We start from the raw sequence: 20,819 nt of genomic DNA, 5'->3' as shown, positions 1-20,819 counted from the left end.
GCTCTTGTTACTTTATTGCCTAATGAGCTACCTATGTTAAAAAAAGGAAAAACAAACACCGATGAATTCCCATAACCATAGATTCTGGAGCCCTCTTGTGAACTTTGTTTTTGTACGCCTCCGTTGTTTGTCGTTTCCCTACTTTTCTTCCATCAATCTCCCGATCGCCTCCTACTAATCTCTATTGCGGACATGTATACTTTCCCCCGGCTCTCGCTAAACCCAAGGGCTTCTAGGAAGCCAGTGGTATCTAAATCGACCGCTGGGCAGATATCTTCACATTCTATTAAAACATGCTCCATCGTTTCCCTAGCTTTACTGCAGCAAGCACATGCTTCTTCTTCCTTCTTATATCTCGCTTTATAAGTGCGTGTTCTAAGGCACCCTGATCTCGCTTCGAAAAGTAATGAGCTTCCCTTTGAGTGATCATAAATTGTTTCTTTCCTGATTTCGTTTGTTCCTCTTAAGTACTTACTCATGGCAGGTTTTTTTTTGCCATTGCCGCCACCCATGAGATTATCTCAGCCTCTCTGACTCTGCTTGACGTTCTTTGTTGCTGTGCTGCTCACCATACAGGCCGCATACTTGCTGGTAAAGAACCACAAAAAAGTACTTTTTTGTTTTAGGTATATATAGATGGCAGCAAAGTCAAAATGTCGCATTTCGCCCCGTGTCTAATTTTGCCCAGCCTTACCCCAATTTAGAAATTAGGCATTGTTTAAGTGACTATATGTTATGCTTAGCATGCGGGGTTATTGGTACGTAGCTATTTTCACGAATATACTTTCGGTAAATGTATAGAGCTAATAGTAATGAATATGCACGAAAGGCGGTGCGTTTAGTTCGGAATATTCGAAAGCACACTCCTGATTATTTAAATGTTGTCGTCGGGCAGAGCTAAAGGAAGTCATAGAATCTACGGCTGTGTCCGTGCTGCATTGGTCGGACAAAAGCAACGACGGTGTTTAAGAGGCAGGTCGCAGAAAATTCCATTGCTTAAGTGCGAAAGGTATTCAAAGTACTGTTCCTGTGGAAATGGCGCTGGCAGTACTCAAGCGGGAGACAACGTCTTCGAATGAAGGCAGGGAATTAGCTTTTTTCCCCCTTTCTCTCTATCAACTCTGTGTTGGTGAAGAAGGAATGGGGAAGGGATCCAAAAGGGATGATGATGACTTGGAATGGGTGCACAATCCGGCACACGCACAAATATTGCAATATGATGGGCGCGGGTACTTGAAGTGCGGCGAGATTTATTCACACCGAGATGCCAAACGTGCAGACTTCATGGGTACGGGGAAGAATTGCCATTGGAGAAGGTGTGCTTGGCAAATGATACATGTGTTAATGTCTTGTTCTCGCGTTTCTTTATGCACTTTGCCTACTTGCGTCCTTTTCGATCGCCCCCAGGTTTATTGACGTACGTGAACTGCAAGAGTGTCAAGCTGGCGATGAAGGTACAGGACGTCTTCACCACAGCCAAACTGGCAGCGCTGGCACTCATCATCGTCACAGGCATCGTTCGGATTGCGCAAGGTTCGTTTTTGAAGCATTTCCCAGCTGTGCCGTACGCTTGATGTGCGCAAATGGGGCGACTGCAGATATTTTGTTAACGTTGAGCGCGCCAGTTTCTTTTCTTTTTAGTGTACATAGTGAAATTTGTACTGATTGGTCAAACCCAGCGCTTAAGACAAAGTACAGATAACCAGTAAACGACGGGACCAGACTGCACTTGTCCATAAATTAAATGGATTTTCGCCATTTAATCATGCACCAACTGGCAAGCTCTCGACCCTGTTGCACAACTTATATATACGTATATTGCTTCTGCTTGCAGTCCTGTCTCAGGCACAAAAACGTGCGATAACGAATTATTAGAAAGTTAAAGGAAGCAGCTGCAGATACGATATCGAATTATAAAATAGTCCGGGTTAGCCCGGTGACCAAATGACAAGGGATGATTTCTAGTACGATCGCCGCATTCTATAAGGAAAGGATCAGATGGCTCATGAAAAAGACAGATTTCTTTTTTCATGACTGTTGTGCAACGTGGTCTTGGCATTGTAGATATCCTAACACGATGTACTCATTCGCCCTCATTCGCACTCGTTCGCATTTGTCCAGTGAAGGCCTCGCGAAGTAATACTTTACGATACGAAGCGCGCCGTTTAATTACAGATGCTTTCCCTTGAGTCAGTTGAATAAGAAATGACTTTCTCTCGCTAGCAGAGAAGCTCGAATAACAAAATTTTCTGGTCGAATTGAATAAAAATATTTGAGAGAAACGACCTCTGAATGTCGAATATAATATAAAATATGATCTGCTTTCTAAACAAGTTAAATAACCAATGCTTACGCAGAGTCTCTTTGGTGAGAAGGCTTGTTTGCATTATTCGACACGTGCATTTAATGCCGTTCGCCACTGGACGTCCAATCAACTGAGAAGCTTGTATGTGAGAAACAACCGCTGCACCATGGCAGTGACAGAAATGCAACAAGGGATTTTAACGAGGTAACCAGGTGCTCGCAATGTTGTGCTCTTTGAAGGAGAGAAGTGTGATACTACGCGGCACCGCACATTGTTTTGCCCCGCAAAAGCACGCAAAATCGCCGCGTGACTGGCCGCTAGAGGCACTTTGCGGGCATTTGCGGGCTTTTTTAACGCTCGGAAAAACACTTTTATGTAGCACGTATTGAGCAACACAAAGCTGTATGGGGAGTTTTTCATGTCGCCGCTCTCTCATTGGCGCTTTGCATCTACTCAATACATTTGAGAAGTTAATGAACTAATTAAGACTAATTATATAATGAGGCGGAATGAAAAAAATTATATGAGTATCTCCAAGCGACGGCAAACAACACTGCCTTCGTTCTGTCCAGCTACGTGGCATTTGCATATTTTTAATGTTTCACTCAAGTTACGCGGGACACCATGTATGTGACCACTGCGTAACTCTACACACGACGCGCTGCCTTGACATCAGGGAATGGAGGGCAGCTCCGTGCCTAGGCCTAAGCAATCACATGATCTAAGTAGCTCCTTGTTGATTCGTACGTTGAAGAGTTGTCTGATAATTACAACTCTTCTCCAGCGCCATTGAATTGGCGTTAAATGTGTATATTGGTGAAACTTAGAAATTGCCTAGGAGTGTTGCTCAAGTGCAGGGACTAAATCGAGGGACAACGCAGCTGTCTACTCCCACAAACCATAGCGGGGTAAGCGTAAGTCTTAAGGAATGTGGTCTAAATGATTCAGCGCGATGCAACCCTTAGTTTTATGTCGGAACCCGTTGTGTCCACAGCGCTCACTACTATATATAACCGCCCGTGACGGTAGTTGCTGCAAGTTGCAATTAAAAATATCAACGTGGGGATTGTAACGCGCTGGGCTCACGGTCCGAAGGTGTACAGGATTATATGCACAAATCCAGGCAAGTTTCGGCAATATACGTCACTAAGGTTCGGTAGTGGGCTCAATGGAGCCCAGATTCCTAGTTCGGTGTTCTCGTGGGAGGAAGTGTCTACAGCTTGCAGGTAGCGTCGCCGGATCTTGTAGAGGCCAGGACACCTCCTGCAAGAAGTTCATAAGAGTGGCTTGTTGGGCTAGCTGGTACGTGGTTATGCCAGCAACCTTGAAAAAGGAAAAAAAAGGAAAAAAAAAACTGAGATGCAGACATGTCCACGTTCCTGTCGCTTTGTCTATGTCTGCGTCTAGATTTTTTCCATTTTTCAACTTTGCTGGCATTGTTCCCGCGAGAAGTGCTTGATGCCGTTGGGCCAACTTCCGAAATAATAGTACTAAGACAAGGTGCACAAGAAAGAACGACGGGGATGGCGAACAAGGATCTCGGCTGGGATGATGTCACGGTTCTGTTCCGATTAGTTCCTTTTTCTCGCTTCGTCAGTGGTCCGAGCAGCGCTCCGCTTCAACGTTATCACAACGACCGGCCGGTCCTGATCAGTGGATGATAGGAAAGGAATAGAATCGAACGAAGGGGAATGCTTACATTAGACTGGCCCAATGTTCTCTGCTTCCTGTGCGTGCCCGTCCGCGTGTTTTATGCGTTGTTATAATGTTCAGGCTGCTGTGATTAAGTAATGATGTACTCGCTATAGCTTTGTGCGGGTCCGTGGTTGCGCCAAATTAGGCGTAAGTGTCATACGCACCAACCGCTCATGCACGCAAACGACATGGTGACCTAAAGCACTTGTCCGCCGCAGTTTACCTCGTTATTAATAGTTAACCTCTAGTTGGGTTCCCTCTAAGTGCTTGTATCCGGCTTTATTTATGTGTTTGTTTGTGAGCTCATTGATAGTTCTATTCTTCGACACAGTTCTGAATCGGCTAAAGTCACTGAGTAGAGTATTCGTGTTCTAGTTTGGCTTAACTTGCTAGTTGTGCGAGGACATAGGTATCTGTGCATAATCTATATGATTTCTGCGATATTTCAATGACCTATTTGCGTTTCGTTTCAGGTGAAGTCGGGTACCTGCAAAACAGTTTCGAGGGAGAATACTCTGTTGGTGGGATCTCGCTGTCTTTTTATGCCGGCCTTTTTGCCTTCGGCGGATGGTGAGTAGATCCATGAAGCGAGAAACTTCGTCAGGATGTAGAGCACAGAGCGAGGTGCTGTCCCCATCTTCTTCCGCGAAAAGAAACCGAGGAAAGGAGACGGGAAAGTGGCGGCTCGTTCAGTACGGGCATGATCGATCAGTGCATATTTATGTGGGAGCTGTTGTGCAATGTTTAGGGGTATTTGCTATCTGAGAAGGGCGTAGGTATATTATGAGATTGCTGTCGTGACGGAAACTTGAATTGACTAGAGTCCAGAAGATTTATCTAATAGGACCAGCAAACATTCTAACAAAGTCAGTGTGAACTGCATTTGGCATTAGAAATTGTGACTTATCCGATATCTTCGAGCAAGAAGTTTTAGAGCGTGTTACGTACTGGTGGAGTTATTGCCAATCGGATATAATCTCCAACTGCGTTTGTGTTACCTGTTTCTTTGTCTAAGCCCTGTCTCTAACGCGCTTTAGCACGATTAATATGGGTCACCAACTCGACCAAGTGCACACACCGTGCTTGCTGGATTACGGCTGGACGAGGTGTTGGCTACAATATCTCGCTCGCTCTGTGATTCACCGTGATGAAGTGGTTTCGTTTTTTTTGTTAGTAGTTAATAACGCGACAGCCTCTACGCTTCCAGTTTTCGCGCGGACGACTCATTGAACTCGAAAGTCCTCCCTTGCCCTTACTGTTCATTTTCTATGTCTACTGTCTATGCGCCCGCGTGTATTAGCAGCGGCGCAAAGCCGGCGCCGAAATTCGCTGAGCTAACAGGCGCGTCGTAGCGCGCGTAGCTATAGTGAAGCGAGTAGACCTAATTGAACATAATGATGATTTTAGACGATGCCTTTCGGAGCTGAACGAGTCACAGCTGTCCTGTTCCAGTAGAAGGGCCACCGCTTGTTTTTTCAGCAAAGGTATTGCAATTATATGGGTGGCTGAGAACGCCCGCTCCTAAACGTCAGCTCCAATGTGCACCTATATTGGTTGAGGAAACAATTAGAGCTAGCGCAAATACATTTGGAGGACATGTTGCGCTTGTCAAGTGTCATCTGTGGGAAAGGACAAAACTGTGTCGGATAATTAGGCAACTTGTAGAAAATGAGCATTCCCAAAGTTAGGCTAACTGCTCTTTGGAGCTCTTTGAGTTGTTCAATAGAGTGTTCTTTGAGAAGTATCGGGCATATCAAGATCAAACTGGGTAGAAATGAAATGTTTTTATGCGGAACACGTTGCAGAAAAGTGAAAGTTTTTGGAACTTTGAGGGTACTTGAGGGAATTATGATATTCGGGCCAATTAGTGTTCTCGATGCTTTACGGGGTAATGAAATGATTGGCGTTTACTAACTACTTGGCCTGTTGATATGATACTTTGCAAAAATAAACTCTCCTACGTTGTAAATAACGTGGCGGAAGTATTTCAGAGTTATTTCGGATACCTTATACAAGGCGCAGTGTCAGAAGAGTAAGCTCCTTTTTACACTGTGCACTGCAGCTTTTAACACTCCGCAGACATTTGTGTCGGCGAAAATCGACTGCGTGGCTCGTTCGAGCAAGCTGTATAAAAATGGCTCTCTCTCTCTCTTTATATATATATATATATATATATATATATATATATATATATATATATATATATATATATATATATATATATTGTTTCTGCTATATAAAAAAAGTAGCTGTCGCTGTTATAGAGTGCTTACGCCTCTTTATTATATTTTCATTAAAAGAGGAAGAGAGGGAAGAGTTAAAAGCGAAGGTTAACCTTTAACGTTTTCGTTAAGTGCTGACGGTGTTTCTCATACATATTTGTCGCTGTGGCACGTTAAACCGCATCAGTCAATTCAGCAGTGCCGACACTGCGAGAGGCTGTGCGATGAAAACTGCTTTACTAACATCTGCCTGAACGAAGGCCTGGCAAGATTGCTTTGGATGATTCTCCTAGTCTGTTGCCTCTGTGCTTCGTGGCAAGAGTCGAGTGTGGCTTATGAGTGGTCGGGAAAAGGTCGTTGGATGATAGGACACCCCAAGGTGTCTCCATTGCGGTTATCTAAACAGTCGCTGCTTTTGCTTTCGTGTTTTTTTTTTTTGCTTCGAGCCTTGCTGTTAAAGAAGCCCTGTTATCGCAGTGCTGTTGCCATTGCGAAAATATATGTATGTTTACTTATGTGTTTCTCAGACTTATTTGCTCGAAATACAGCCCAGCTGGATTGTGCTGTCAGACTGCAGCTGTAATATTGAGCTGTTTTTACTGCTTAAAATTTAGCCTGAGAAGCGAATACGCTGTATGCAAAGCAGTTACAAAGCGGATATATCTGGGTGTGAGGTTATGTTCGCCAATACCTCCGTGTCTAAATATGAGTAGTGAGGTCTTGCTGTCAAAAACAGTAATAATAATAACGTACAGCGGCCGCTACATGAATGTGATGTTAGTGCGACATTATTTCTTAACGAGAATAACAGGACTGTATAGAACGTTGGACGCTATATTTGAATGAAGTGTTCAAAGAAAGGAAAAACAGAAAAGAATAAAAAAAGGAAAAAAAACATGCCTTATCGCGCAACTAATGTTTAATGGGATATTTCGGTAACGACGTTGATGTTGCTGATTAGCGCTTAGCGTCACTTCATTAGGTGTATCCACGACATTACACGTACATGTGCGAGCACTGCGGCCATAATTTATCTGTAACGTTACGAAGGGCAGTTTATCGATGCACATTTAATCATTTGCCCTGACTGACATTGTTCTTTCTATTTTTATAGGAATTATTTGAATTATGTGTCCGAGGAATTGAAGGATCCAAACAAGTAAGTTTGTTTTCTTTGTACCCAGTCGATACTTGCTTACCACAGAAAGAGTACCATAGAGTGGGGTGTTGCGCTGAGATGTGCAAAGGGGATTTCGACATGATCATTGTTGGAGCAAGTCGTAAATTGAAAAGTAGTAAAGCATGTGAGAGGGCGCTTGCTATTATTGTCAGGTGGCCACGCTGGAGGCCACGCTGGAGATAGTCGATCAGTACAAGTATCTTTGGGTGTGGATAAATAATGGCATTGAGTATCTGACAGAGTACGAAAAATATGTAATGACTAAAGGTAACAGAAGTGCAGCGATGATGAAGAGTAGGGCACTGTGGAACTACAATAGGTACGAGGTGGTGCGAGGGATATGGAAGGGGGTAATGGTTCCGGGCCTGAATTTTGCCAACGCAGTTCTATGTATGAGAGCAGAGACCCGGGCACAGTTGGAAACTAGGCAACGTGGTGTGGGTAGGCTCGCTCTGGGAGCACATGGCAAGACACCAAATCTTGGGGTGCAGTGGGATCTGGGATGGTCTTCTTTCGAAGGCAGAGAGACTAGTAGCAAGATAGCATTTGAGGAGCGATTGAGAAAAATGGGGGAAATGCGGTGGGCTAGGAAGGTTTTCAGTTACTTATACACGAGGAATGTTGACAAAAGGTGGAAAAACGAACTAGAAAATTGTCAAGCAAATACTTGGGCAGCAGTGGGGGGACAGGTAAAGAATCATCCGTAAAAAAAAAAAAAAGTGAAGGAGACAGAAAGGGGTATGTGGAAAACAGAGATGCAAACCAAATCAGCATTAGAAACATACAGGACGTTTAAGCAAGAAATAGCCAAAGAAAATATTTACGATAACGCTAAGGGAAGCTCATTGTTGTTTGAGGCCAGGACAGGTGCACTGCGGACTAAAACGTACCGAGCCAGACGCCAGGAGATAGACTTGTTGTGCGGGGCGTGTGGAGAGGAGGAGGAAACGGCTGGACACCTGATACTCTCTTGTAAACAACTTCACCCTGCAGTTGAATGTAACAGGGAACTATTCAATGCTTTGGGTTTTAAAGACAGTGAAAGTAAAGTAGACTTTGAACAGGTAGAAATAACTAAACGGAGGCTATCTGACTGGTGGATAATATCAACGCAAAAGTAAAGGAGTAAATACATAGGTATGCATGCATATAGTACCATTCAAGCCTAGGTGGCGCGCGCCGCCGCCGCCCGATTCAAAGGGTTGAGCCTCATCTATCCATCCACCCAGGTAGAAAAGACGGGATCTGGAAGGTAGGCACGCAGGCGACGAAGAATTTCACAAACAGTTAACTTTAGTGAGTGAACCTGTGCAGGACAGTATAACAACCGTAGACAGAGACAGCGGCAATGCTGACAGTACGATCGGCGGTCATCCGAGCGAATGAATCAGTTAACAATTGGCTCCCAATTAGAGGTCATTTTTTTATATGGTTTAACTCTTTGCCGTCGGGCATTTTTGGTGCCATCATTCAGTCACGCCGCCGACTACAAGGCCGGATTTTCGCGTAATGGGACATATAATGCTTTCGCATTAAAGAATACAGTATAAAGAAAAAAAAATACGAGTCCTGTATAGTGCCGTGGCCTACTGCGTAAGGTGAGAGCTGCTTTCTCTGTCGCACGGAAATGTAATCAAACGTCAGTTCTTGTGTTCGTGCTTAAAGAGGAAATAATCACTTTTGCTTTTGGCACATTTATTTATCAAAAGCTGATGGTTTCGCTCAGAAGATGCGAACGTTTCTGGAAGGTAGTGCCATAGTCTGTCGCCCCGTTTAAATTCAATATTCTCTCTCTCTATGACAGCATACTTCGGGAAGAATTCGTGAAGTATAACTGGCATCACTGTTACGAAAAGTAGGAAAAATGCAGTGTAAGCGATACGTACACTCTGTCAAAAAATATACGAGCTATACCTTGACTGCAACCACCACGCTGACTACAGACTGTTTAAGCGACTTCCTGCGGTATGTACGAAATTGCAACTCCCGGTAGAATGAAGAGAACTCTCGTATTCACGACCCAGAGGTCTGCAGTGTCAGAAGCGCCGCGGTAATCGCACTACACAGCCGAAAGGCGTATATTGTTAAAACGCGGAGTAGGCCGTATGCTTTTGACAAAGGCTGTGCATGCAACATAAGACGACGAGATAGCACAGGCGCTTTTACTGCTCTGACGCGTGTAACAGCGGAAAACGCGTGCTGGCTTTTCGTGATAATTGCTTCATGCCTATTCTTACCAGGATTATTGCCGTATATTTGCTTCATGGGAGTCATTTTGCATTCTGCAGTTGCATTGAAATAATTAATCGTACTTGATTTTCCATAACGATGTTGAAGAAAACTTATATCTGAGTGCTGCTTTTTTAGCGCGATAGATTCTCAACTTTATTCACCCAAAAAGAAGATAGCAAATGTTGGCATTAAAGACGATTTGCCAATAATTGTAGAAAAGGGAAGATCTTTATCATTCGACGCCCAAATTTAAGCAGGGCAGGGCTGTTTTGTCTAAATCGTCGACTGTCTTCTTTTTTGTTTATGTCTGCCTTATTTGTATTGAGTTTGATCTTTTTTCCAGAAACCTGCCGAGAGCTATATACATCGGTATTACGCTTGTGACGGTCGTTTACGTCCTGGCCAACGTTGCCTACTTCACAGCAGTATCTCCCCAAGAAATGCTCGCATCGCCGGCTGTTGCTGTGGTACGCTTTAAGCATGTTATTGTATGAAATATATTTTGTGACCTCTATATAGGCTTCGAGTGATCGCTGTACGCTGCCCAGCAAGTGGCGCTGTTGTACTCGTGACATTTCGCGTGAAAGGCGATTTAGTGTGCGACAGAGGTCGTTTACTGTAATGGCGAGGGTAAGAAAGATGCGACGCTGCCGTAATCGGACAATGTTCCGCAGTAGAAGCTCGTCACGGCGGCTTACGGCGTGTGGCGGGATGGGAGTTCTAATAGCCATCGCTAAGCGTTGATCTATGCATGACGGTATGAAGGAAGTGTGACGCAACACCCGCATTTGGACATAACCAGGAATGAAGTTACATGGTATAGGAGCGGAGGCTCGTCCGGTGTGGTGACTTTTGCATCTGCCCCCTTTCCCCTCTTCCTTTCTTCAGTGATTCGAGTCGCGTGGCTGGTTAATTTGACTACAAAGAACGTTCACTGGTGAACATAAAAAGAAAGGGTTGCCGTGGATTTATTGTCAAATACATCGACTGAAAAAACAAATGCCACGTACTAAAGATGTAATTACTACATAAATAAATGTTGTGATCAATGCTGTACACACGTGAAAAGTAATACTTTCACAGCTAACTGTTCATTAGCTCCATATTATTGACAACATAGCAACCTGAAAATGTTGAATATGAGAACGGCTCCATGAAACATAGCCAAAGTCGCATATTTGCATAATGCCGCGTGCACGTTGGCTGATGAGAGCATATCGAGAGAGGAAAAGCGGGGGGGGGGGTGAGGTGTTTCTGGAGGTGATGTCATCATGCATGCCACTGAACATATAGCTGACTTTCTTGGACGGCGCTACCGTGCATATAGGCGCTCTGTTATAATCTGTTCACTCATACGTCCAGCTCAACATCCTTAATCGTACGAGAGCTTTCGCGCCTGTGCGATTATGACGAATTAAGCTGCACGTATATGCAACGTGGGACAGAGATTTAGGTCAGCATTGCCTTCGTGTATAAATAAGACACTACAGATCACAATTTACTGTTTATATCGGCGTTCTACATGCGACCATCTCCACAGTGCACGCGACCGAGCGTTGCTCAGAGCTCGCCATCATAAGGCATATCAAGTAAATAAAACTTTATTTTGGTGCGAGTTTTGACATCGTTTGATCCGAGCATTGCTAAAATCGAACTGAAGGGGTGTGTCCTGACGATGTAGAATTAACGGAAGTTGACGGTACCTCTAGGTCCCTGGTGAAAATTGTCGAGTAACACACTTTACAGAACCTTTTTATGGGCTCGTTTCACGGTGACAGCGGATGGGTGTGCGCGAGGTTCTGCAAAGTACCATATGGTGCCTTTATTCGGTCACCTTATTCTTGTAATTTATGTTATGGCACTGCCTGCACGTCGGCAAACTGCAGTGAGCAGCATAACATGCGTGCATTTGTGCATTTCTTGGACTCTGCCTTGAACTGCTGTTTCCTCCTTAACTGCGACGGAGATGGACTCTCACGCGCGTCCGCCGGACTCGGCAGTGCCCGCGGCGGCTGCCTCCAGGAAGCGCAACGGCACCGAGAGCGACACTGACAGCGACGACACGATGCAGTACTATGTCAGCAGTGAAGATTCTTGTGACGACACCTTCGAGCTGGTGCGGAGTCGTAAAGCGAAGCGAAGATTTCTCAGCGCATCATCGAACTCGAGTGAGTCCACCGTGAGATCTTCGCGCAATACCGAGGAGCTCACCATCCTGTTCGCGCCAGTTCTCGCCAATGACAACCTAAGACGCCTCAACAAGCAAGCCGTTTCTTCACATCTAGAGGCGCTAGTTCCGAACGAAATCAAAGACGTCAGAGTGAACACCCGCAAGAACATCCTAGCGATTGACGTAGAACACGCAGCTGCGTTGGATTCTTTGCGCAATGTCACGGAACTTGACGGGATAAAAGTCCGCCCTCATATTCCGCTGGGCAAACAAGTCAGTACTGGCGTAATTTACGATGTTGACGAGACCATTGTCGACTCTGATCTGTCGATCTTAATCAAGCCGGCTACCGAAAACACCATCATCACAAACGCGTTTCGCCTCGGCACGTCACGGTGTGTTAAGATCGTATTTAAGGGCGAATCCCTCCCATCGCATGTAAAAGTGGGCCACTTTCGACACGCAGTTCGCCCGTTTATACCAAAACCGCTGCAGTGTTGGAAATGCATGAAGTTTGGACATGTCAGTAGTGTGTGCAAGAACACTACCGTCTGTTCTCGCTGCACTGGGCCACACACCACTAACACGTGCGAGGCCAATGTGCTGAAGTGCACAAACTGTAGCGGCCCTCATGATGCATCCTCGAAGGAATGCCCTTTGATACGAAAGGAAATGGCCATATTGAGAAAAATGGTTAGAGACCACTCGTCTCACCGAGAAGCAGCAGCATCAATTAAGCGACGACGATCACGTCGCCGACGACGATCAAGAACCTCCAAAGCCTCTGCAGAACGCCAGCCGCGTACAATACCACCCGCTCTTCCGCCCCGGCCAAACACAGTCAGCTCAAAGGACACAGGTGCATCGAACAGCATGGCTGCTGACGCTTGGCCTGCACTCCCGCGGCTACATGCCCCTACTGAGCGAAACCAGAGCTCTACAGCAAAGGATACCTCATCTGTTCCTGATAAATTGTCAGACCAGGATCAACAAGTTGTTGTCATGATAAGCTCTCTGATGAGTGCTATTCGTGTTCTTCTGGACAAGCTACAGACACCAACAGCTCGAAGTGCGTTGCAAGTGCTGGATGCCATCCATCCGGTTCTTGAGAGCCTTCAGAAGTCCAGTGCTTGAGGGCTTCTACAGCAGTACCATGGCTCATCGACAGCAACAGCGATCGTTCCGGGATGATGTCAGAAGTGCCTCCATATTCCAATGGAATGCGAGAGGCCTGAGGTCACGTATTTCGGAGTTGCGGCAGTTCGTGTTTGACAACCACTTTCCTATACTGGTTATCTGCGAACCGAACTTATCAGCCTCCATAAGACTATCAGGATATGAACCTTTTGTTTCAACCACGTGTGTCCGTAGTAGTAAGGTTTTGGTTTACATCCGCAAAGACCTTACGTATTTTTCCCAACCCGTAGCGCCACACGACGGTAACCAATACGTCTGTGTTACTGTGAAAAAGAAGAGGCTGTCTTTTACTCTTATTGGCGTCTACCTATCCCCAACCAGTCAGTTTAATAGCAAACGACTAGAAGATATTATGACTGCTACTCCCGGTCCTTGGATAATAACAGGGGATTTCAACGCCCACCACCATATATGGGGAAGCTCCAGGATAAACTCGAGGGGCAGGTCACTAATATCATTTGCATCAGGCCACAACCTATGTCTTCTAAACGACGGAAGCCCGACATTTCTGCGAGGAACAACGTACAGCAGCTGCCTTGATTTGACTTTTGTGTCACGTTGCCTGACTTCGAGCGTGCAGTGGCTCACCGATATTGAAACCCATGGAAGTGACCACATTCCGACCTATGTGAGAATCGATGGACTAAACGCCGCATTACCGGTTGTATCTAGCCAAATCGACTGGTCAGTCTTTCAAGCTCGTGTAGAAGACACATGCAAGAAACGTATCGCACGCAAATTAGAAGAAATAATTGCTGACGCAATGCAAGATTGCACGCGTTGCTTCACACATTCATCAAAGCGTACAGAGAATGACATTGAGTTGGAAAGGCTTCGTGCACTTCGTCGCCGAGCTAAAAGGAGGTACAGGCGCACGAAGTCAATTCATGACCTCAGAGAAGCTCGGCGTATGCAAAAGAAGATAAAGCGGCGAATGGATAAGCTAGCGGATCAAAGATGGAAATGCTTTTGCGAGTCACTGGACCCCCGCAAGCCATTATCCCGCGTGTGGCGTACCCTACGGGGCCTTAGCTCAAGCCCCCAGCAACGACACCCTTTCAACGCCCTTGCTCTCTATGAAAACCGCCGTGAGGTAGAAATTGCGGAGGAATTTTGTGCGAAAGTCGCCGGCGGCACAGTTTTAGCCTTTGACATGACTTCAGGTGACATCCCCGGTCCACGAGATACAAGTATGGACGCTCCATTCTCTATGGAAGAGTTAGAAGCTGCTACGGCGCTCTGTAGGAGTTCATCTTCACCAGGGCCCGATGGGATAACATATAGTGCTTTGCGCCACCTAGGTCAAGAAGCACGAAGACAACTCCTCAGCCTTTTTAACAGCTCATGGCGAGATGGTGTCGTCCCACAGGAATGGAAACGAAGCCGCCTGGTACCACTACTAAAAACAGGAAAGTCACCGCTCGAACTGGCATCGTATCGGCCGATAGCACTTGCCAGCTGCGTCGGGAAACTCATGGAACGTATGATCCTCATGCGTCTCGAATGGTACCTTGAACACAACAAAATTTACCCTGACTCAATGGCGGGATTTCGACGAGGCCGTTCATCGATTGATAGTGTCATCGATCTGGTATCTTCTGTAGAACAACAAAAATCTGGGAAGCGATTATCAGCCGCACTCTTTCTTGACGTGAAAGGCGCTTACGATAACGTTTCCCATCAAACCATTCTCGACGCACTTCTCACAGTTGAACTAGGAGGGCGAGTATATCGATGGATCAGAAACTACTTGACACAAAGGTCCTTGTTCGTGCGTACGGAAGATGGTCCGACTACCGACCACTACACATGCCGAGGCGTTCCCCAAGGCGGTGTTCTAAGCCCTGTTCTTTTCAACATCGCGCTTCTGGGGCTGGCTGAATCCCTACCGGAAACAGTGAGTGTTTCAATATACGCCGACGACATCTGCATCTGGACATCAGCGGTCACTCGCCTGCAGGTTCGCGCAAGGCTACAGCAAGCAGCAACACAGGCATCTGACTATCTTCAGACACAAGGCCTTACCATCTCAACAGAAAAATGTGCGTTAGTCGCTTTTACGCGGAAAGCAATGTCTGGTTATCCAGTATATATCAATGGCCAGCCTATCAGCTACAAGAAAAATCATCGGTTTTTGGGTGTCATTGTTGACCGGGACCTCTCTTGGAGCCCTCAGGTTGCCCACTTGAAGAAGAGGCTCATATCTATTGTTCACATCTTCAAGTTCATCGCCGGCAAAACATGGGGATCGTCAATAGGCTCCATGCTACAGTTATATCGAGCACTTTTTATCGGATTTCTACGTTATAGTTCTCCCGTGCTTGCTAAAATATGCAAGTCCAATCTTAGAGAACTTCAGAGCGTGCAAGCACAGGCACTACGTGTTTGCCTAGGCCTTCCGCGGAGCGCCTCAACAGCAGGAACCATTATAATGGCTCAAGACCATCCGATCACGACTTACATCAGCACCGACTCGCTCAGGGCCCATGTTCGTCATATTTCACGGATTCAATCAAGCTTTCTTGCCTGTCTGCCAGAACGACGACCACAGGCATCCTTCTCCAACGAGGTCAGCAAGTATCGTGCCTCCCTACCATCGGGGTTTACACCATCAGCACGTTCAACCTCAGCTTTGTGGTGTTTAAAACAACCTCAAGTGCGTCTTACGGTTCCAGGAATAAGAAAGAAGACCGACCTATCTACCTTGGCCTTGAAGCAAGCAGCTCTGGATTGTTTGCACACTTCCTACTTTGACCGAGTCCACATATATACGGATGGCTCTTCCACCCAGACCAGCTCCACCGGGGCAGTGGTTATACCTTCACGATCACTAAGCATCCGATACAAGATTTCTCACATGACAACATCGACCGGTTCGGAGCTTGTTGCCCTCCGAGGTGCCGCTGATTATATTAGCAACCAACCGGCTAATCGGTGGGCAATATTCTGTGATTCAAAGGCGGCCTTACAATGTCTTCTGTCATCTCTTCGTCGCGGGTCCTGTGAACAACTCGTATCGGAGATACGAGAACTTCACCATCACATGATTGCTAAAGGGCACGACGTCGTGTTTCAGTGGCTGCCTGGCCATTGCGGTATCTCCGGCAACGACCTCGCTGACGACGCTGCTAAGAAAGCACACGAAGGAGCAACCCTTGTTTCTATACCTTTATCGCGTACTGACGCAGCCCAACACTTAGGCAAGCTAGCGCACCGTATGACATTGGAGAAGTGGCACACACCTGATTTCACTCAACATCGATTGCATTCCCTCGATCCATCTATGCAACTGCGGCTGTTACCAGGGCTTCCGCGTAATGAGGAAACAATGTTGTGCCGCTTACGCTTGGGCGTCGCATTCACGAATGCATATACGTTTTTGATTGGCATGGCTGATAGCGCCGAGTGCAATGCCTGCGGTGTCGAAGAAACTATCGACCATCTACTGTGCTACTGCCCATCATTTGAAAATGAAAGACAAGATCTCTGCACAGCTCTCAACAAGTTAGATAGCAAACCGTTCACCTTGAACAAGATCTTGGGACCATGGCCTCGTATATCGCAGCTACAAAAGGCCACAAAAGCGCTGCTGCGATATTTGAAAGATACAGGATTGAGTGAGCGTCTGTAATCCGGACTGAGTGACTGGACGATATCCCCGGTGGACTTTCTCTTCTTTCTTTAATCTTTCCGTCCCCATTTCCCTTTCCCCAGTGTAGGGTAGCCAACCGGGCTCAGTCTTGGTTAACCTCCCTACCTTTCATTTATCATTTGCTCTCTCTCTCTCTTTTAGTCAGTCCGGGTTGGTTTTATTAGAATTGCCATATTTTCCATTGCTTTTCGTACCACATTTATCTTCGTTAACGGTGTTACGAATCACCACAGGCGAAACAAAATCAATCTGTGCGAGTGACGTTTTCGTTGCGTGGCATTGCTATGCTGCGGCAAAGTGAACTGCATTTCTCAGTACTAGAGCAGGGCAAGAAGTGATTTCCTTTTATAGTGTAATGCCTCTTTCAGCACATTTAGCATTTGGAGATATTCTTTTTTCTAGCGAAGTCACATAGCAGACGCGTATAATTCGCCGCGGGTCTTTGTGTCAAGCTTACATGCGAACTCAGAAACGCACGGGTAGCAGTAAGAATTTAGGGCCGCTTATGGGAGGGGAGGAGGGTATATATTTAACATTGCTAAGGGTGCAAAGGTGAAAAACGTCGCAAGTGGCATACAAAAGATGCAAGGCCATGTTATTCATGAAAGACGCACTGTATAGGCAGCTTTTTTGGCTAAAAGAAAGACGTTGGGACGAGTCATCTTTACACGTATTTGCTTCTATGTTTCTCAGTGACAATAAAGTTTAAATTTTAAAGGAAGTTGCCAAACCCTACAAGCAGTGTCGGACATTTTGAATAGAGTTCCAAAGTTGAATCATCGGCCCGCTCACTTCTTTTATGGCGGTCACGATTTCTACAGCAATCGATTTGCATTGCCATTTGGTTCGTGGTCGTAATGTACCCCAGGAAACAGTGACTAACGCAATGATCGCTTCTATTTTCAGACGTTCGCACAGCGTACAATTGGTGCCGTAGCGTGGATCATGCCAGTATTTGTGAGCTTGTCCACTTTTGGAGGCTTGAACGGGATCATGTTTACTATTGCAAGGTGAGTGCCTGTATCGGTAGCGCTAACTGTTATGGAATGGTGCGCCAACCGCTGGGTGGTTTGAACATCGGATGCTGACATTTTGGCAGCAGTTGTCTTTCGGCAGCTCTGATTTCACGCTGCCAAAGTTGTACCGTGCCGCGTTTCAAGTTGCCGCGTTGGCGCTGGAGCGAGGGGGCCCACCAGGAGCGCAGCCGACTATACTACAGCGAATACTATGTGGTCCTAAGCTCTCCGCGGTGGTGGCTGGAGTGTCAACACCTAAAATATTCTTACACCGTGTCTTAGACGGATTCCCACATTGCATGGAACAAGAATATTTTACAGCGATAGCTGTTTTGGGCTCACTCTGGTTGTTTTTATGTTCACCGGCGTTTGCAGGTGTCCACCACCGTCCGTCGCTGCAATCTCAAAAGCCTTTGCGAAAACATTACGAAGAAAGAAACGTTCTCATTGTGCCTCGAGGATTCGAATTGACGACCACCAGACTGACAGCCCACAATTCTAGCTCCCTGCCTCTCAGCCAGCAGTGGAGAATACCGATCCTGCAGAGTGCGATTGCGCTTGCAGCTGTCATTATTAGTTAACGCCCGCTCAACATCTGTATGCTGGATAGAGCTGGCGTCCGGGCCTTCGTGTTCTATAGGACGCCGTCTTCCCAGTTGCAGAAGGGATCCTCAATTTAGTTTTCTTATTCTAGGTGTAATGGCAATTATTCAACATGTCTGCTTCGTCTTCGTTGGTCGATCTTCTATTACGGGACTTCTCATGTTCATTGGATGGCGCTGCCGTCGTCTTATTTTTTATTCAAGGACAGCGTGAGGTAGCCCAAATATAAATTTGTTAAAAGCCGGATGAATCCAACAGTAAAAAGCTGATGGGTTGTTTCAGTACACATCAGTTGCTAAGTCCGGATAGATAGGACGAGAAAAAATAAAAATCCCGTCTTTCCACTTCACCACCGGGAGGCGCAGTTTCCACAAACTAATACGACTCACAATTATTTTACTTCTAGAAAGGAGGTTTGCCGCTTGTACATGCTAACGTTCACTACAACAAACACCGCACATAGCAGTCTAAAGGTTCGCATATAGCCAGTGCGGCGTAACCAGCTTGCGCAGCGCAGTTACGCTACGCCGGTGAGAAGGCGACAGTGTACCGTTACGGCGCAGCCGGCCTTACCTACTGCGGTCGGCACGGGAATAGAACATGCCCCTAGGTACCATCGCTACGGCGGCTAGATGGGTAGGTGTGCCAACTCCTGGGCGGGAAGCGTAGTTCAGAGGTTCTCTGCTTCATGACGACAAACGTGACGACAAGCGCGCGCCGCCTTGCGCGCGCTTATTTCGGCAGTGCTTGTGGTGTCGTGTTCTCGTCTCGTGTCCCGTCTAGGTTTTACGCTGTTAACACCAGGATGGAAAACCAACGAGCCCAAGCTGCTATTCTAGAGAATTCTTGCTGCGAAAACGCAAGTGAGGACGTACCTTTACAGAGTAGCTGCGGAGTATGTATCACTGTAGTTCACCTGCAAAGCGTCTTCACAGTGACATCATAGACAGTTGCAAATTTCTGAATGAAGCGGAGCTCTGTCACTTGCGAAGGTTTGTTTCCCGGTTTGAGCGGCAAAAATACCGAGCTCTTAACACTGTTTTTTTCAAGTAAACACGTCAAAATTGAGTATAGGAAGAGGAGCACAAATTCTGCAAGGATGAACCAGTCCTTGATCAGTTCTTATCAACCGAGGCGGGCGAAATTTGTTTTACAAACAAGATGTATAGGCGCTGTATGCGAACGTAATTCGCGCAGGAAGTATTCTTATGCCACGAAATGCTTAAGGGAAATGATTTCGTTTGAAGGAATGTAAACTGCGATCGAGTAAATATTGATATCCGCGCAACTAAAGCCCCTGGTTTAATTTTCTTGCCGTACGTGGGCTATTGTAAACAAGATGTACACGTTTGCAACATATATCAACATTTCTGACAATAGAAATGAACTTGTTTTTGTGAAAACAAAAAAAACAATTTCTTACCTTGTTCAGTGACCTGTAATTAACTCCATGAGATGAGTAATTTGTAGCATTAAACTTCACATAGTTTGTTGTCTTGTTGAGCGTGCGTGTGTGCATATTAGTGCAATAGGCTAATTCGTCGGTCGCACGTGCAAGCCAGCCACACTAAGCTTCTACAGCAAACTATAGCCTACACTGGGGATGGGGGATAGGGGTTAGAAAGATGACAGAGAGGAAAACGCAAAAAAAAAATAGAACACGTACTTTGCTACTGTCCTCGATACAGCGCGCACCGGCTGTCGCTTACGGCCGTGTTGGCACACCTTGACGACAGGCCACTTTCAGAACAGATAGTCTTGGAATGCCGACGTGAACTGTCGTCGCACCAAATATCGGTCAAGGCTTTGTTGACCTTTTTACGTGACAGTGGCCTATCAGAAAGACTATGATGATCCCGTTTTTTTTCACGCCTTTCTTTTTGTTCCCGCTCTTTCTGTCTTTACTTCCCCTTTCCCTTCTCCTAGTACAGGGTAGCAAACCGGAGGCTTTAACTCTGGTTAACCTCCCTGCCTTTCTCTCATTTGCATATCTGTCTCTCTTTTAATTCGCGTCCTATTCGCTTGAAATGTGTGCAAGTGTGGCTTGCGGTCTCCTCAGGATTATTTTAACGGTTCCATTCGGTCGGAGTCTTGCTTGTTCTTTTGGGAGGATTTTGCTTCGATATGTAAGCCGGAGCGTCAGGTAACACTGAAGATACCGTGTCGCAGATACATTCTCGAAATCTGCACTATCTTCCGGCCTGTCATACACTAATGAAATATACTCCTCGAAGTGGCGTTCACACACCACTAATGCGGATGAAACATTTTCGGCACGGAGAATCGTTTCTCGGAAAGTTCTGGGTCTCGCGGCGTTGAAACCAGTGAACTTTTGGCCCGTGGCTGGCATGTTTGTAGCCGAACTTACAATTCCGCGCAAAGCTAGTGATGCTCCTCCAGCTAGTTTCTTTCTGTGCATTTGCAGAAACACTCTCACTCTGTCTCGGATCCTCAGGAGCTTGGTATTCACTAACATCACACACAGCACTCACTTCGTTCCTTAAACGTCGAAGCGAATTACTGGAACTCGGAGACGTATCACGACTA

At 46.1% G+C, this 20,819-nt stretch overlaps 1 protein-coding gene and 1 pseudogene across 1 annotated transcript in view; both read left to right on the top strand.

Moving 5' to 3' along the window:
• LOC135900068 (large neutral amino acids transporter small subunit 2-like) overlaps nucleotides 1-20,819 on the top strand; it is a 104,356-nt gene that overhangs the window by 51,940 nt on the left and 31,597 nt on the right. Inside the window, exons 2-6 of the mRNA XM_065429508.1 lie at nucleotides 1,408-1,533; nucleotides 4,474-4,570; nucleotides 7,337-7,381; nucleotides 9,978-10,101; nucleotides 17,560-17,663. Of these exons, the coding sequence (XP_065285580.1) occupies nucleotides 1,408-1,533; nucleotides 4,474-4,570; nucleotides 7,337-7,381; nucleotides 9,978-10,101; nucleotides 17,560-17,663 (496 nt within the window). The remainder of the gene's footprint in view (nucleotides 1-1,407; nucleotides 1,534-4,473; nucleotides 4,571-7,336; nucleotides 7,382-9,977; nucleotides 10,102-17,559; nucleotides 17,664-20,819) is intronic.
• On the top strand, nucleotides 7,460-8,496 carry LOC135900085 (uncharacterized; annotated as a pseudogene).

Source organism: Dermacentor albipictus, chromosome 1 (assembly GCF_038994185.2).
Source record: "Dermacentor albipictus isolate Rhodes 1998 colony chromosome 1, USDA_Dalb.pri_finalv2, whole genome shotgun sequence".
Taxonomy (NCBI): domain Eukaryota; kingdom Metazoa; phylum Arthropoda; class Arachnida; order Ixodida; family Ixodidae; genus Dermacentor; species Dermacentor albipictus.
Note: the sequence above shows the minus strand (reverse complement) of the source record. Positions and strands in the feature narration are given on the sequence as shown.